Source organism: Phalacrocorax carbo, chromosome 2, assembly GCF_963921805.1.
Source record: "Phalacrocorax carbo chromosome 2, bPhaCar2.1, whole genome shotgun sequence".
Taxonomy (NCBI): Eukaryota; Metazoa; Chordata; class Aves; order Suliformes; family Phalacrocoracidae; genus Phalacrocorax; species Phalacrocorax carbo.
In genome coordinates, this window is record NC_087514.1 from 129,410,323 (window position 1) to 129,428,661 (window position 18,339).

The 18,339-nt window shown below is 42.0% G+C and overlaps 1 protein-coding gene across 1 annotated transcript in view; it reads left to right on the forward strand.

The window, feature by feature from the left end:
- COLQ (collagen like tail subunit of asymmetric acetylcholinesterase) overlaps window positions 1–18,339 on the forward strand; it is a 45,276-nt gene that overhangs the window by 22,298 nt on the left and 4,639 nt on the right. The window contains 10 exon segments of the mRNA XM_064444329.1: window positions 83–154; window positions 2,514–2,576; window positions 3,594–3,620; window positions 4,274–4,318; window positions 5,092–5,127; window positions 6,073–6,153; window positions 11,274–11,370; window positions 13,127–13,266; window positions 16,118–16,237; window positions 16,825–16,945. Coding sequence (XP_064300399.1) covers window positions 83–154; window positions 2,514–2,576; window positions 3,594–3,620; window positions 4,274–4,318; window positions 5,092–5,127; window positions 6,073–6,153; window positions 11,274–11,370; window positions 13,127–13,266; window positions 16,118–16,237; window positions 16,825–16,945 — 802 coding nt within the window.

Sequence of the window (18,339 nt, forward strand, 5' to 3'; positions counted from 1 at the left end):
CATACCTCCTGTCTGCAGCAGAGGCCTGTGTGTGTAGGAATGATGTTACATGAATCGTTGTAATCAATGTTTTCCGTTCAAGGGTAGACCAGGTCCTCCGGGCGTCCCTGGGATGCCAGGACAAGTAGGATGGCCTGGACCTGTGGGACCGAAGGTAAGGCTAAAATTTGCATGGGATCATCTGTTCAACATCACAATCTGAACACAACCGTTATCTCAGGAAGTCTCTAAACCACTATCTGCTGGAGGCTGGGAAGCTGCAGCAGTGCAAAGACACTCTGTGCTTGTCCCATTTCTTACACTGCTCTGCAAAGACCTGCCCAGTCTAGGGTTAGGTTACTGCACCTTCCGCCTAGCCCCTGTAGCACTTCTTATGTTGATTGAAATACATGAAAAGGAAATTGAAAGTCAATCTAGTGAAGACTCACTGATAACCACTGGTGTCTTACAATCACACGAATCAGCGTTTCAAAATTGATCATCACCTTTGTGACTATCCTTTATAAAGATCTCTTTGCCTGAATGTGTACTTCTTGGCAGCATAACCGTGTGCCCATGTGATCACAGGGAAAAGACCAGGTTGGTGTCAGGGGAAAGAGATTAAAAGCCACATGGATTGCTGATCAGATCTCTGAAGTTCGTTCCCATACAAACAAACATTCAGTCCTGTGATTTTTCATAGCCAACAGCAGAAGAAATGGCAGGACATTTTTTGCTACTGTAGGGTGGTTGCTTCATCTGTATTTCTTGTAAAAAAGCTGAAGGCCAGTCCTTTATTCTATTACGTTATGCAAAAGGTATAGAGCTCTTCACAGAAGCCACAGTACGCAGAGTTTCTACTGGGACTTTTGGGATAAATTTTCTTCAATCCAGTATGCATCAGGCAAAAGGGCTGCACACAATATTTAGTTCAAAACTGCATTTTCCAGAAAATCTTTGACTCTTCATTTGCTCCATGAAGGCTGGTGCCCACACCTCAAAGGATGTGATGCAGTAGCTCTTGCTACTGCAAGAATAATAGTAGATGACTTCTGAATTCAAGACACACCTGGGAAGCAGACCCTCGAGCTCTTCACAGCTGTGTCAGATGAGCAACATCATATTATAGTGTGTGAGAACGTAGGCAAGCAACAAGAGACTATGTACAAAAAAGGAGCCAATGTTCACTTTAAACTGAGAGATGAGAAATGGTGTCCCCCAAAATGCAGTGTGCTGTGATTTCTCACAGTGGGAGCAGTGAGGGCAGAAGGAAGGTCCCTCACAGACCGATTACTGAGAGCACAGTAGTCAGGAAATTAATTCACTTGGCCTTTTCCTTATATAAGCTCTAATTTTATTTATGAAGTCTTCCTAATTTTAATTTTATCTCCTCTTTGTCTATTGTTACGTTTTTCATCACACTTCTAGAAGCATCCCTCACATTCAGGAGTAATACTTTTTCCTATACTTTGACTGCAAGTCCTACTTGGTGTATGATTCCGATTCTGCTTTTATTGTCACATCTGATACCTGCCTTCTCTGTTCTCTAGATGGGTTCACACTTTCGTTTCTTCTGGTCTTTACAAATTTCAGTTTCCTGCCTGTCAGTGAAGGCTCCAATTAAACAGAGACCAGCAGATCTCTGTGCTCACTTCCATTGGTTGTGTCTGTCTTTCCTTTCTCTTCTTCTGATCTCTGATCTTCCCAAACTCCTGATACTCATTTTCACTATAGTCATTTGCTGCATCCTCTTCTTGCTGTAAATCTCCAGTAATCTGCTGTTTGGTTTTTTTTCTCACTCCCATCTCTGTGCCTTCTGTTTCTTCAGCTGGGTCTCCTCACTTGTGCTGATCCAATCCTTATTTCTCCTACTTTGTTTCTTCAAGTCTTTTCTGAACTTCTGCTGGGGCAGCAGCCAATGTTAAAATCCTCTCCACTACTAGGACAGTGAAAGCCAAAGGAGAATGAGAACCAACTGTATTCTGCTGGTAGGGCTTCTGCATGTCTGCGGGGTCTTCTCTGTGTTTCAGCCTAGATATAATTATCTGACAGCAGCCAGAGAAGTTGTTGTAAAGCCTTTTCATGATTTACTGGCTCCAAACAACTGTAAAGGACATGATATCTCAGAACGATTATAAAAGTAATTGCTATGCCTCCCCAGGCCATAAAGGCTTGCAGCAAAATGCCTTTTTTTTCTGCAACTCAGTGGAAGCAATGCTGGGTAGAGACAATGCACCTTCATGCAGCAAAAGGATGCACTGCTGCTGCTAATTTGCTTGCACGTCCTTTAATAGCATCTGGCAAAACTGAAGCACAAGTTACACACCCAAGAAAATGCAAATAGAAGAATAAGATAACATATGAGGACTCAGGCAGAATACAATTGCACTATAGACCTCTGGCTACAAAGCTACACCAAGGTCAGGCTTGACTCAACTATTTGACATAAAACCTGAACCACTAAACTATCAGACATTCAAATATGACCTCATCAGAGAGCCACAATCAATAACTCTCTTTATTGACCCCTTTAGGGTGAAAAGGGAGAGTTGGGTGTGATGGGATTGCCAGGTACAAGAGGACCAATGGGCTCCAAGGTTTGTTAACCAAGCGCTGCATTTTCAGACATTGGTTTCTAATGCTCTGCTGACAGCTGCTTCCCTCATGAATTTGCTGGAAAGCTTTTATCAAGATATAGCTTTTGTAATACAGCTTAAAAGATATGTCCTCCTTCAAGCAAGGTTATGTTGCCTGGTTGGGCTTGGCTGTGTTTTTTGCTTTTCATAAAAACGCTTTGGTGTAAATTACTGCAATGCAAAAATTTCTTTTAAAAGCGAAACTCATATATAGTTGTGTCCCACTAGAAAACTGGAGTTCTTAAGTGTATCTGCAGCATTAACTTGTGTCTGCAATGTTTTCCACCTACTCGTAAGACTGTGGAGACCATTTTGGTCCTCTACTAAAACTATGCATATGGATTGATAGTTGGACAGTAAGCACAATTAGGTCTGGATGTTCTAGTATCTGTACGTCACTGTCTAAAGCATGGCTTCTGCCTTTACAAATTCAAGCCACAATATTTCAAGGTACTTGAAAAAAATTATGCAATTAGTTTATTCAAATAAAGGACTGGAAAGAACTGAGCACTGTTGGTTATTGTATGTTTCTTAAAGAGAAACTCAGTTTTATAGTCATCTTCACGTTAGAAGATTACTTAAGTATAATTTAAGGATGTTCCACAGAGATAAAAAAAGAAAGAGAGGAAGATTATTGCTAAAATTATTTTAGATTATTAATTGTGGTGTCTAAGGCTTCATTCACTTTCAGCTACATTTTATTTCCCGTGTTTCAATTTTAAAAGCAATATCAGACCTGTTGGCTTTACCTGGCTTTTTCACATTGGCTTTGGGACCGAGTTGTCTTGCCTTTAATTCGTGTTTCATAGTTCTGTTTCAGTGTAATTTTAGAAGCTATAAATATTGGTTTGCATTTACAAGTTGTTGCGATTAATTATTTGTGCTTCATTCTTTTTCTTCACTTTAAAGTTTGAAAGTTCCGCTTCTTGGGTAATCTTGAAAAACGAGTAACATAAACATATCTATCTTTCCCTTTAGGGTTTTCCTGGAACTAGAGGAGAAAAGGTCAGTGTGACAACAGAATAATGTATAATTTAACAATTGGAAACAGCTATGTTAAAAAAAAAGTAATTGTAGAAATGAGAATGAATTTTGATGGAGTGAAGTCTAAAGGTCCCAATGAGAAATGAAAATAAGCATTGACAAGGAGCACAGTATTGTGGCTTGGGCTGGGATGCTAAAGAAGTGAGTTTTACACCCCACCTACTTATGACCAAGTTACTACTGTGCACCTCACTACAGTTTCCCCATCTGTAGAATGGGTGTAATAATCCTTAATGGTTGGTCTGGTTTATTTAGGCTATATATACTTTTGCACAGTGACATTTTTTAGTGTAAGACCATACAGTGGGACCTGAACTTGGATGAAGCCAGCTGGGGAAAAAAGTCATTTGGAAGTATTACATCAGGAAAAGCATGTATTTAAAGTAATTATCTGGGGAGAATGGGTCCCTTTTCCTACAGGCCTTACTCAATTCTGTTATAATATTAATGAAAGTAATAAGGAAACATTCTCAGGTATCTACCATATACCTTACTCTGGAGATATTTCTGTATTCTGTATGACTCCAAAGAATGCCTTGTGTAGGAGAAATATTTTTTTCTTCCTTGTGAAATGGTAGTAATTAAACCGTTGTCACGCTGTTATCTCTCTCCAGGGATCCAGAGGTGACAGAGGTGACAAAGGAGTCAAAGGAGACCAGGTAACTTTCTTTTCCAAATGGCTGTGAGCTTCAGCTGAACATGCACATGCGGACTAGTGTACTTCTGATAGCAAAAACCAGGAATGGTATGGAGGAAGGGAGCCTGGAGGGATCTTCCTGGGAGGGCAGGGCAAGAGTGGTGAGGGCAGGCAGCGGTCCTACCTGACAGGAGGGCTGTGGGGCAGCCTCCACATCCATGTGCCTCCCCAGCCCCAGTGCACAGTGGAGTGATGAGGCAGAGGGGGATTTCCCTGGAGGCAATCTCAGTCTCTCCTGGCCTGTGCAGTCCAGAACCACAACAGCTTGCCAGAATGCTTTTGGCTGGCAATACGATAATGCTGGGAGGGGAAGGGGGCTGGGAGGGGGAGTGGGGAAAAGGAGATTCTTGACCTGGGGGCTCTTTTGACTAAGAAAGAAGAAATAAACTGCTTTTGATGAAAATGGAGAAATGCCACTCCCAAATGCAGGCTCTGGGAGTTCTGCAGGTAGCAGCATTTCCTATAGCCAAGGCACAACTGGAATGTTTTTCCTGGAGGAAAAGATGCAGGCAGCAGAGGATCAGATGGAGGAGTAGTGTTATCATACAAGGGGCTTTACAGTAAAATTTTGCTTAGAATTCTCCACCTACTGCATCACCTGCAGCGCTGAATCACAGTGCAGGTTTTTTAACTGATATCATTACATAGAATTTGATTTTCCTCCTTCAGAGGAAGGCACTGCTTTGTCAAAGATCACTCCACATTTTTTATGCTTTTTCTCCTTTTACTTTGTAGGGAGAAATAGGCTTCCCTGGAATGCTGGGACAAAAAGTAAGTGGGTGTGATGTATTGGGGAGTTGTGTTAAGTGCTGGCATAGGGTCAATGAATGGCTTCAGGGACATCCTAGAAAGTATAAGGCATTGAAACCCTTGCTTGACTCAATGACCAACACTTCTTCAACTTGATCAAATTCTTTAAGCTTTTTATTTTAGGAGAAAACTCTGAGATGAAGCTGTTTATTCTTGTTTCTCTTTTTCCCCCAAACATTATTTTAGTCATAAACTTCCTCCTGTTTAACTCTCAGTTGTAGATTCATAACTGGCCTAATTATTTGGGTGTTATTCACTTGAAGATAATAAGTATTTCCTTCTTGATACTCTGAATCAAAATGCCACTACTATAAACAGCAGTGGTAATCCTGACCAGTTTTGATATCATAATTTTTCTGCACTTACAAAAGAGTCATAACTTGGATGTTGTTTTATGGATAGAAATCCTAGATGAGGATAATTTTATAGCATAATCATATCTTATCTCTGAAATTATGATGAGGAAATAATGGTTGCTTCTAAGGAGGCTAGAAGATGAGTGAATTCACCTTCCTTTCCCTAAGTGATTTTATTACATGTGCATCTTAATCACAAAGCAAGATATTGCAAAAAGGGTCAGAGGGTTTTGCTAGCCTCGACGTCCCCAAGTCTCTGAGCATGTTTCTGAGCCATCCATTTGGCTTCCTCTTTAGGAAAGGATTTTTCAGGGAAATCTAAGTAAATTGTGAAAGATATTTTTCACTTTATGTTTGTTTTAAAATATTTTATTATTTATAATATATTTTATAATTTGGATATTATGAGAAACAAATGGTGCCAGCATTATCTAGAGGAATGTTATGAATTAGAGCACCATCCACCTGCTGTCTTCTATAAGGCAGGTTTAACCAAGGTAACATGCATTTTTGTACTTACATCTGCTTCCTTCCCTCCACACCCACCAAGGGAGAGATGGGCCCGAAGGGACAATCTGGAGTACCTGGACACAGAGGACCTATAGGAAGACCTGGAAAACGAGGCAAACAGGTAGGACCATGGTGTTTCCTGTTCCCATGACTTCTGGTGTCTGTGAGGCTGTGGCATACCGCCATGCCGTCTGTGCTCTCGGTACCATGCACTTTGTCACTCCAGAAGCATACAGAAGCCTTGGAACACCTCACACACCTGCACATGCTGCACATTAAAGCCTCAGCTTTAGGACTGGAGTCTTATGTGCAACATTCACCTCCCTGGCCGCACAGCATGGGGAAAGTTGTATTCTTCCTGGCTTGGTAACGAACTCATTGCACATAACTTGAGCAGACCTCAAACCCCCTCTTTGAATCCTAAGCAACACAGAGGTATGGTCCCAGCCCCACCTGATGTCTAGAGAGTTGACATGAGGTCCAGGTCTCAGACAGCATGGGACGTATAACTCTGTGGGGTCCTACACTTCGTAGATCCCTAGTCCTGAGGCTGACTTAGGGAGTTGAGCTGCTTGATTTACAGGCAGCTTGGTAGGCTGCAATGGCAAATGGGATATATCTAGAATTCAACACATTTCAACATGCCCAGGTGCCATCCTCTACCCCTCATGAAAACGCGTTCTTGGGATAAGCAAAGGAAGGTTTGTAGGAAAACACTGGATTTCTGGGGCTCTGAATGAGGGAAGAATTTCTGTGAATGCTACAAAAACCAGCCCCCCTCACCTCACCTCCAGCAGAGAGACAGCAACAGCATCTTGCAAGGGACATCCCGTTGCCTGTCCATTAATTTTCTCCCTGGCTCACCAGTGCAGAGGGCTACACTTCTGCTAGCAAAAACACTGCTTGTGTGCACTGGCAGTAGTTGTCTGTACATTAAGGCCTGTATGCTGTAATGGATTAAGCCAGTATGTGGTCTGTGGCAATGAAAACCACTGGTCTATACATCCAAACCTCAGTCCTGTAATACACGCCTGCTTTCTACCCTACATGCACGGTGTGGCCAGTGTCCGTTCAGGCTCTGCGGCTGCTGCCAGGCCCACCTGGGGGATGCTTTCTCTCCACACCATCCAATTCGGTTGAGTCAGGCTTTGCCCAAGCCCAGGCGTTGGTCATCACAGATCAGTTTGCAGAGCCACAAGGCCTTGGAGATATCTGACACAGTGCAAGGAACCAATGTACTAAAACGCCCTCTCTGTTTCTCCTGTTTCCTCTGTTAACGCTAAACTGAGACTGATTTGTTAGACTGGATATTTATATGGCAGTTCTCAACATAGTACTGCATGCCAGGGACATATTCTTCTGCTCTGAGAAAGGTCAGGAAGGCACACAGAGACCTTAAGGGATGGTAATCCTGCATGGAAGCCTTTCAGGAATGGGATAGTTGACAGATGGACCTTATTTTGGGCTCAAAAGAATTATGCTGGTGGAACTATTTTTCTCAGTCTTTCAGATTAATTGTAAAGACCAGGAATTGTGGTAAATTTGATACTCACTCATCCAATACAGCATTTTCAAAGGAGGAAGTAGCAATATTGATATAGTTATCTGTTAAAATCACCAAATGGACCTCTCTGAGTGCACCTTTCCTTGTGTATTTCTTTTAAGCAATGACGTTAACCCAAAAAGCGGGTTCGTTCACCCTGTGTGCAAAATGCCAAACTATACACAGAGCGGTGGTATTTTGTTTAATTCATTTTTGTGCCAAGATTGGCGCTAGGTGGTATCCCACAAAGCTAGCACCCCACACCGAGAAACTACAAGGCATTTATACAGTTAAATATGTCAGTCACAGCTAATATTCACACGCGTCAGCTAATAATTGGTTAATTTCTTTCTTGCTTCAATGTAACAGTACAGCTCACTTTTAATTTATTACTTATGCTCATAGATTAAGGGACTTACTAGGGGACTTACTACGGTTCCTGGCCTGTGGGCCTGGGTTTTAGTATTATAATGAGGATAGTTCCTGTACTGGGCACTTTGTTTTAGTTCTTATCTACTTCCCAGTTAGTTGTTCTCAGTGGCTTCTGAGATGATGTTTTCTTTGATCAGTCTCTCAGCTCTCCCCAAGGATATAGTTGTAAAACAAGAGCTTCTCTATCTCTCAGTTTCCATCTCTGGCCCTCAACTTCTGTCTTGCTGGGCTCGCATAGTTCATTGTTATGTCTTTAGCGAACAGATCCAAAAATTCCATTTTCTTAAGGATATCGGTGATATTGAGGCTACAAAGGACACCAGTTCCTGGTGCTCTAAATTGCCACCTGCAGAGCCTGATTCTTCCCACTGACTGACAGGGAAGGGAACCTGTTCTCCCTAGGCTGACTTTGATGTTAATGTGCATCTACTGAGATACAGGAACTTGTAGATACCATGGTTAATGGGCTTAGCTGAAAGCATTTTATTTGCAATCTGGTTATGCCCAGCATTGCAAACAGAGGCACATGCCTGCTCCTCTGCCACTCTGATGCCATCAGTTAATATCTGAAGTGAAAGAACAGACCAGTGTGGGGAAAATTTCAAGTTGGATGTTGGGGAGGGAATAATAGGTCACCAAGTAAGGAAGGTATGCACACTGTAAGTCTGCTAGATGAGCTGGAAGAAATATTTTTTTTGTCCTTGATTTGTCAGTTTTTAAAAGCTGATGTGTGTTATTTGCTGTTTTTTGGGTTTGGTGGTTTTTTTGTAAACTGTGCTCATCTGCCCTGCCAAAGTAATGTGCACAGAATACGTTTCCATAGCATAAGGCAAAGAGAAGATGTAGCACCTGCAGATCAACTTGAATGTAGGGCACTCCTTACTTGACCCTAGGTGTTTTGTCACATTACACAGTGTCTTAATCAAAAATTGGTGACATAAGGCATGTCATAATTTAAGGCAACAGTCAGTGTGACTAAAAGAGCTATAGTCTGGCCACAAAACAGGATTTCTAGGCCCAAGGCTCACTACACAAACCCCTTTCTGGTGCCCTGAAAGCGATTTCAACATTGATCTTCTGCAGGAAAACTAGGCTTCCTTCTGTAATTGGTGAACTAGCTATTTCCTTTCTTCTTTTCTAATCCTTTGTAAAAACTTGAGAGTGGCATTTTAAGGCTCTGCGGCTCTGGCTGCTGCCTTTAAGTGCTGTAGTTATCATCTGGCTGTTGTTCAGCTGAGAGGATAGTTTCCATCAGCATGGGTCAGTTTCCTGTCTCTTGATCCAGCTGACATTCCTAGATAAAAGCAGCTAAAATTGGAAGGTGTCACTTCCACTTCCACTTTGAGTTACATCTTGATTATCTCACTGACTTCTTCAGGTCTCCTCTGCCTCTGGGGCAGGCTCTTCCTAAAAGGTGGCCAGGAGGTGAGAGTCACTATTCACAGCCTCACTGCCCTCTGACTCAGATATAACACCCAAAGCTTTGTCACTTGGGAATTGACCCTAAGGAGCAAGTTCAGGGTTTCAGCCTTGATACGGAGGAACGACTTAGAGCTTTAGATAGACCTTTACTTTGAAAGAAAGGAGAGGAATATAAATAATGTCCATGGGAAAAGCTTTTCTGAATGCCATGGGTGCATGTGAAAAGGAACAAGGCAAAGACATTTAATATAAATCTCTGCCATTAGTATTTAATCTATCTGTGCTAAACAAGAAAGCATTAAGCAATCACTCCTCCAAAGCAGGAGACACAGCAGACAGTGTTTTCAGGCAGCACATGTCCAACTGGCCCTGGCTTGCCTCTGCCAGATTGCTATTGTGTGGGGTAAGAGATTACCCACAGACTTCTTGGGGGCCAGTTCTGTGTTGCATAATGTAAGAAGTAATTAGGGATCAGCATCGCTGATACTCACATAAATCCTGGAATATTTTGATGGCACAGAGCTTACCTAATAGGATTAAACAAGGCAAATATTCAATTAGTTCTTTATGGACCAAGGCAAAATCGACCTTCCTCTGTTGAAATGGTGCAAGTGACATTCAAATGTAACCATGGGATGCAACATGTTATATAACAAGAAATTATTTTAGCATCTATTACTATATATACTTCATTACTCTGAGATTAGACATGCAACAACTCATCATGCACTTGTGAATGCACATTAACCTGGAATTACAGCATCTTCAAGGAGCTCCTCTCCTTTTTCATTAAAAGAAAACTTACATAGCACATATCATTTTTGTTACGCTAAATAATGTATAGAGTTACATAAAAATCATGTTAGATATTTAAACTTTAAGCTAGTGAAGACACTTCTGAAATATAAAGCTGAGAAATCCATCCTTGGAGAGTATATGAGCAGGAAGATAAATATAGCTATTTTTAATAAGTGTCACCATATTAAATTCAGGATCAAAAAAAGGGAAGGCGCTGAACAGTTCTAGGATGAAACTTCCAAATGCCTAAGGGTATGACTGCACAAACAAGCTCCCATGAGGCAAATTAAGCTTGATTTTACAGAATATTAGCTATTGTATGGTAACTGTATGTAAGCTCATCTCCCATAGGTAATTTTACAGCATTTTGGAGGGACGCCATTTGTCAGCACAGTGTTGCCACACACTAACTTGCACTTTTTAAATCCAAGCCCTTGCTTGCCTTGCAATGATTTGTTAACATAGCCATACCCACAGTGAAAGTCAAGGAGATAAAGAAATCCAGGCACCTAAAGTACTTCTCAAAACAGTGTGGGCCTCAAAGTCATTAGTGTGCTTCTGAAAAACTACACCCTAAAACTGGGAAATGTCACTCTGGAAGGCCTTGCCAACACCTCATTGAATTTCCTCTTTTTCCCCCCATTGTGTATTATTGCAATGAATAGGGATTTCCAGAGTCACCTATTTCAGCTCCACCAGCCCTTTCTTTCTGAGCTGCACTGACTCCTAGAGAGCTACCAGGGGTAAAAGGCATTCTTAAAGAAATGCCACCAAATGACTGGAGTCAGAGCAGGGTGATTCCTGACTCCACACAGAGCAAATCTGATGGGATCATTCATTTTTAGGAGCAGAAGTCCTGCCTGGACATGCTTTTCTGTCCCCACATAGAAGAGCACCTCTTCCCTGGGGTGGTGCCTTTGAAGTTCACGTGGCATGTTCCTACTGGCAAATGTCTTGGTTTTCTTGAAAGAGAAGCCAGTGCTGATTGGAACAGGTTATATGTTTTTAATAGTTTAACAAATAAATGGATGTCTTCTCTCTCCTAGGGACTAAAGGGAGACATTGGACCTGCAGGTATCATGGGTCCACCTGGAAGACCTGGTCCTTCTGGCCAGCCAGGCCCCCCTGGACCTTCAGGATCAGGTAAGCAGGAGATCAGGTGATTTCCTAAACAGTGTCCCTGCTCCCCAGCCCGTCCTGCCTCATCACGTACACCTACATTGGCCCCTTTACAAAAAAGTGCTGCAGGGCTTCGTTTGCTTCTCCACTGACAGCAAGGAGAGAGGATTTCTCCTGAAGGCAGGTTATGCCACCCTTTTCCATTATAAGGGCTCTATACTTTGCTTTAAAACATACATTATGGCTTCTGATGTTTTAAATAAAACCAAAAACATGGCCTGTGTTGGACTTTGGTGGGTGGGGATGATGAAAAGCCATCTGGCACCCTTGGAGGGGCTAGTTAATCTCTGTCATGAAAGGTCTGCTGCTTCTGGCTTACTGTGAAAGACTGCAATTTCTAATCAGCCAGGACATACTCCGTGCAGCTCTGTAAAATAAAAACAGATGAGACTCAAGTCACAATGGCAATAAAGAAAGACGGAGAGGGATAGCAGTCAGAGGGAAAAAAGGGTGGTGAGAAAAAATCCTCTCTCTAGTTAAGTGCTGTAGATCTATGCTTGCTGCAATTATGCGTATTGTAGAAATCATGAGAAAAATCTTCTGATAATTGTACAGCTTGAAAGCTACACATGCACATGAACTCTAGGCAGCTTGTGAGACCAAGCATAGACATGAATGAAGGTCAATACATGACCCACAATCTTCAGTGACAGTGAATATTCAGGCAGGGTTTTCTCAACCTGGATATATACTAAAGTGACTGAAAAGAAAAGCAAATCCAGTTGGAAACTACAGTGGCCTCAAATGGACAACAGCTGCTTGCATTGCAGCTGAGCTGTTCAATGTCCTCTTCCATTTTGCTTTCCCTTTTTCCTCCCTTGTTAACACCAGTGGATAGGAGGTGTCTTCCTTCTGGTGGTCTGGAAATGGGGGGCTGCTTCAAAACCTTCATATATTTCATGTCTCCCATTATGAAACATCTTTATCCCGAGCAAAACAGCTGGAAGTTCTCAGAGGGCAGGATTTTCACCATGCTGATGGGAAGGCAGCCAGGATCCTAACATTACTTTTTAAAGGTTTTATTCCTTCCACAGAAGATTTCTGTGTCAGGCTTGTTAATCTTTTTCCTCTAGAATATAAATTCTGATCCTAAATTACCTTTCTATAATGATCTCATTGCTTGCAGTATGAACGTGTTTGCTCATAGTCTAAATCTGCAGGGTAGCACATCCTTGACAAAGTTTGAAAGTCAAAAGCAGGTTGTTGTGTTTGATTTTTTTTTTTAATCTGTAGCACTCCTGTATTTCTGTTCGAGTTTTCTTGTACAGAAACCTCTGAAACAGCATTGCTCAAGAGATTGCACAAATGCACAAATCCAATGCATGGTAGATGTCTCCAGAGTCTGACTCTACTATACTTGGTGCATAGGGGCTGTAGAGTGATCCGCGTGTTCATCATGACCTGAAACAGACTGACGTTTATCTGGAAATCCTAAGCAAATGGCCTCTCTTTTTCTTTGTAAAGTTGGTAGGAAAATTTAAAAAGTGATTTGAAAAAAAAACGACTGTGCTACAAACCCTGCTCTTTCTCCTGAAGTGCCGGAATTGGTGGTTCTGGTAATCACTTCCTTCAGTTCCCAGTGGATTTGGTGGGAGATGTGTGTCTCTGCAAATTTGCATAAATGCGTATATCCACCTGACCTGTACTTTTTCCACTGACCCTGCATTTGTGTTTTGTATGTGAACTTCATAACAAGGCAACCTGGCATTTTGCTTCCCAGGGCAATTTGCAGTAGGACCAAAAGGAGAAAGAGGACTTCCAGGGCCTCCGGGGAGATGTCTCTGCAGATCCCCACAACATGTGAATAACCCGCCATATGAGGAACCTGTGTTTGGACACAGTTATCCAAAAGTCCCTGCGGTAAGCTGATTTTCTGAAAGAGGATGTGAGTGGTTCTTAAGTACTTTTATTGTAAGAGGTGGTGTACTCATCAGTATTTTGGATTTAACAGGGAACAGGTCTGTGTGTGGGCAATGTGATATTTCTAGTACCCACCAACTCTGAGATTCAGTTGGTGCAAAAGAGTTTGGTCTCATAACTAGTCTGAGTTGTGTGATTGAGGTGCTGGAATGCAGCTGTTTCAAACCATCAGTAATGTAGGACTCTTAGAAACCTTTTTTCAAGCCTGAGGATGTTCTCTTCCATCTACTACTGTACATATATAGCCTGTTCTTTTTTATTTCAGTAAATTGAAATATATTTCAGATTGGTCTGTGAAATAAGCATCTCTTTTTGCTTATTTTTTATAGCTTCTTCTGCAAAGACAGTGATTTCAGAATTAATATTGAGGTTAAGCATTTCACATACACAATAGAACTTTCTCCCAAAGCACAGACCTTCTACCTTGGTCCAAAAAGGAGCCTCCACGAACCTTGGGAGTCAGACTTCTGAGCTCCTGTCTGTAGGCATACACTTTATACAGCTAATTTCATTCTCTAGCTTTCTGGAAAGCATTTTTACAAGCAAATTGGACAAAGTACTTTAAAGGACAAGTCACTGATGGAAAGTGACCTAGCAATCTTTCATCTCTGATTTCTTTGGGCTTTGTAAATGCTATTTCTGTACTTTCCTTCTGCTGGTCTCTGCCTTATTATTCTGTGCATCGTAGCACTTAATCAGCAATAAAAACGCTACCATGCTGCTGTGTACCAGCATAGCCCAGCCACTCCACTCATGCAAGTGGATATTGCGCGGTGTCTGGTCGTCTCTGAATGACAATAAGCAGCGATTAGCTTTGTTAACTTTCCCATCTGTCACGTTGTCAGAAAGCTGTTACAGTGTGTGAAAGGGACATTCTCACAACACTGTCCATTAAACTGGGTCATTGAACTCAATCTTTTGCATGACTGTGCTGCAAGTCTTGTCAGCTGCTCGCCTGTGTTGCACTGCAAAAAAAGGCATGTTATTTTTAAACCTTAAAGGTGAGAGAAGAAAGTGTATGACATAAAGGTGCATATCACGTCATGCTGCACACTGCTGCAAAAAGCTATCATGTCCTTCACAACATGGAGAGCTCATAGGATAAAGTATAAGGCTTGCAATATTCTGCGTAGATCTTACAACCCTCCTTTTCCATCTGGCATATAGTGGATCTTAAAAGATGGTAATGAGAGTGTAACCACTGAAAATATAAGTACCCTACGCTATCTCTATGAACCCTTATTTGGTGATGATCAAATGCCATTTCGCTCTCCAAAATGAGGGATGGCAAAGGGGCAAGCCTCAGCTCTGAAAGTGGAGCACTTGCAGAGCAGCGCTCCCGCTTTGCCTGCCCCATTTCTTTTACTCCTTCAAATGTCAAGAGCAGGAGCTTAAACATCACTATTATTTATTCTGTTCACATCCCCATGTAGCACCTTTGAAGCCTGCCTTGTACCACTTGACAGCTATTGTCAGGGTTGCTATAGTTGCACATGGAAAAGGCCCAGAAGTGGTGCTCTGTGCCCCCACTCCCCACGTTGCGTGGTTTGCCAAAGCGGCATCCTACCGCAGCACGTCCCCCCGTGCAATCACCCACTCGCCCGTCAGCTCCTCTGGTGCCAGCGCTGCCACAGGAGGGGAGAGGCTAGGAAACAAAGCGCTGTTTTTTCTGTCACTGGCTAAGGTTCATTCTGGTTTTTAAATCTTTTGCAATTTCAAAGGCCAGTATCCGTAACAGACAGTTTCAGAGAGCACAGATCTGCTATTGATTTCAAGAGAAATTAGAGCTCTGGGGCTGGGACTTGAGCTCCTGAACACAATTACAGAATCAGTTCTTCGCTGGCTTTCTATTTCTTTTTTTTCTTTCATTCAGGCTGAAGGCATTTTTATTCAATGCCTCTTTAATTACATTGGCCTTTGTCTAGGGCTATGGGAATATTCTGCTCTGTAAAAACTTCAGGGTAATGTGTTTTAAAAAGAGCCAATTCTGTTTATGCTGGTAGGAATCAGGCTCAGCCCTGAATCCATTTTGCTCAGAAGTACTCCATTTGCTTTTTCTTTACTTAAAAATGGTTTGAATCTTGCTAAAATTAATTTGATTAAGCTGCTGAAGGAAATTATTTCCTAATGCCCCTTACAACCAACTTCAGTGACTGAGACATTAAAAAAATTGGTAAGAGAGCAGCTTGTCCTAATTTTTCCATTTTGAACTAATTTTTTTCTGTTTAATTGAAGATTTGGCTTCAGTCTAAAGTATATGCATATAAAGAAGTGTGCATTTCAATACCAATTAAATCTAAACAAAGTACAAATTAGTAGAAGATAAGTGAGGGTTGCACTGAAAAATGCATTATTTATTTTCTGGGCAACAGCATGCCCACAAAAAGCACTTATGCCCATATGGATTTTGCAGTTGTTCCAGCATCTAACCATTTGAGAATCTGACAGTTTCTCTCAGCAATGATTGTGCACAAGTATTTGCATGATCGTTACCCCGTGGATGTGCATTTTGAAATAGGGGCCATTGGAGCCATCGCTAGGTGCTCAGGAAAGACCATTCTCCTTTGGAAATACCTGTTTCTTCTTACCAGTCACAAAGGAGCCTCTTATGTTCTGGCAGTCCACGGGTGTAAGTTCTCACACGATTCTGCTTCTTAAAACAACCAAACCATTTTTCTGTGAGTTACTTACCTATTTTCAGATACATACGTCAGCTGGCGAAACTAGATTCTGCGACAATCCAAAATACTTCTTCAGAGGGTTACCAATAATTTCTTTTTCTGTGCCCCAGATTTTTGTGGTGAATAATCAAGAAGAATTGGACCGCTTAAACACTGAAAATGCCTTAGCTTTTAGAAGAGATCAGAGATCTTTGTATTTCAAGGATACCTTTGGATGGCTCCCAATCCAGGTGAAAATATGACTGTGGTCTCAGAAAACTCGTGAGTGTATGTTTCATTTTTAAATACAGAACATACTTCTATACTTGAGGGGTCACACAGAATCAATGAAGCAAATGGGGAGAAGCTTATTTTTGAGCACAGCCACAACTGTACATAATTCTGTGATTTTTGTTGACAGGAGTATTAATTACTGAGGCGTTAACTCATCACTGTTGCAGGTTTTGCTAACCTCCCTGTGAACCAGGCTTCACTGGTGAACAAATGGGCTGAGTTCAGGGAATTACAATAGTAAAGAGCATTATTTTATTTAATACGAAATAAGGGAAAACTCACCAGGGTACAAAGTTGCAGAAAAACACAAACTCTGCAAACCAAAACCGTGTATTTCCTTATTGCTTCAAGGAGCTAAGCTAAGTCCTGCTGAAATCAGGACCACTGGACTTTGAATCAGATTCTGTATAAATCCAGTGAACCACCAAATAGCAGGATATGAAAAGCCAATTGCGGCATCTACCTCCCACAGTCCTTCACCTCTGCTTGCTATCCAGGCTGCTTGTGGTCCAGTTCAGTAATTTCTGTGTGTTTGTTTGGCCAGCTCACCCCTTTCTATCCAGTGGATTACCGCTTCGAAGATGGGAGTACCTGTGGAGATGGGATTGTACAGGATGGGGAAGAGTGCGATGATGGCAATGTGGTTGTGACTGATGACTGTATAAGTAAGTTACAACGCATCAAAAGCAGCCTTCTTCTGCCAGGGAAGGTGCATTAGTTGTTTCCACAGGGTACACTGCTGTGTAAATCACACAAGCGTTTTGCTCAGGGGAGCTTGTGTGGTTTGTGGATCGAGTGGAGGCACAGAGAGAGGGCGGCACAACGGCCACAGTGCAAAAACTGTGGTCCTTCGTGCATGTGGGTGTCACACACCAGCACAAGACAGAGGTGATGCCAAGTACTTCTCACGCATCCTCATCGAGGACTGTGTACCTCACTGAGTGGTGGTTGCAGTCAGAGCAAAACCACTGCATTTCCCAGGCCAAATCCAGCAGCTGGGTTACATACACACCTCCCCTGGCATACCTTTGCACTGCATCACAAAAACTCCTAGGACAGACACTGAAGCTGGCTGTTTCTAATAGTAAGCTAGAGCCTGGGTCCAGTAAAACCACATTGGATTTTGTTATTCACTTGCACAGAGAAGGTGTCAGCCCACTACCTTCACTATTAGATTTATACAACGTTTGATCCCTGTCTAGTCAAGATTCCTTTCATTTTACTAGTTGTGGATAGCAAAGGGCATATAAGCATACAAGCAGCTGTGGCAACCTTCCATTGTTCCTTTCAGTTACTTTTACTGCTTGATTCTGTCCCCAGAGCGCAGCACTCTACACCATTTACAGCTGACACACAGCAGGTTTGGTACTCTATCGGTTCTAACAAAGGAATGCCTCTTCACATTTCAGAATAGGCATCAGCCACCACTGAAAGGTGCAATTTTTCTTTTATATAGCCCTCCATTTTTTAGCCTGACTTTGAAAATGAGGTGTATGAAGCCACGCTCTGAGTTTGTCCATCCACCTGTCCATCACCACCCTTCCCTTATGACTTAGGAATCCCAGCCAACTTCTCAATGACAACAGGAAAGAGATTTCAAAGGCAATTCAGTTGCAACAGGTATAGGGAGACATATAAATAAATGCCCTAAGTTTGCCTGACTGCAGAGTAATCCAGTGAGAGATCATGAGCTCTCCAGGCTCCAAGCATGAGAAAATGATTCAATTAAGATTTGCAATCAACTGTAGGGAACAAGCATGCAGGAAAATAGTGTTTATTAGTTCTAGTGCCTGCAAAATTGTACATCGTGTGTCTAGAGACACACTGTGTTACTTTGTGCTATGCACTGGGCAAAGCTTCAGGTTGATCAAAGCCTTGCAATACATAACCTTCTGACATAGATGCGACCCCAAGCATTATCAATGAGTTACTTGGAAATGAGCACATTTTCATCATTCTGCTCTTCTGACTGACCCAAAACAAAAAGGTTAACCAAATGCTAAGTGGATTTAATTGTAAAGTAGGCACATTGTTCTTAGAAGCATCAATTTCTAACAAA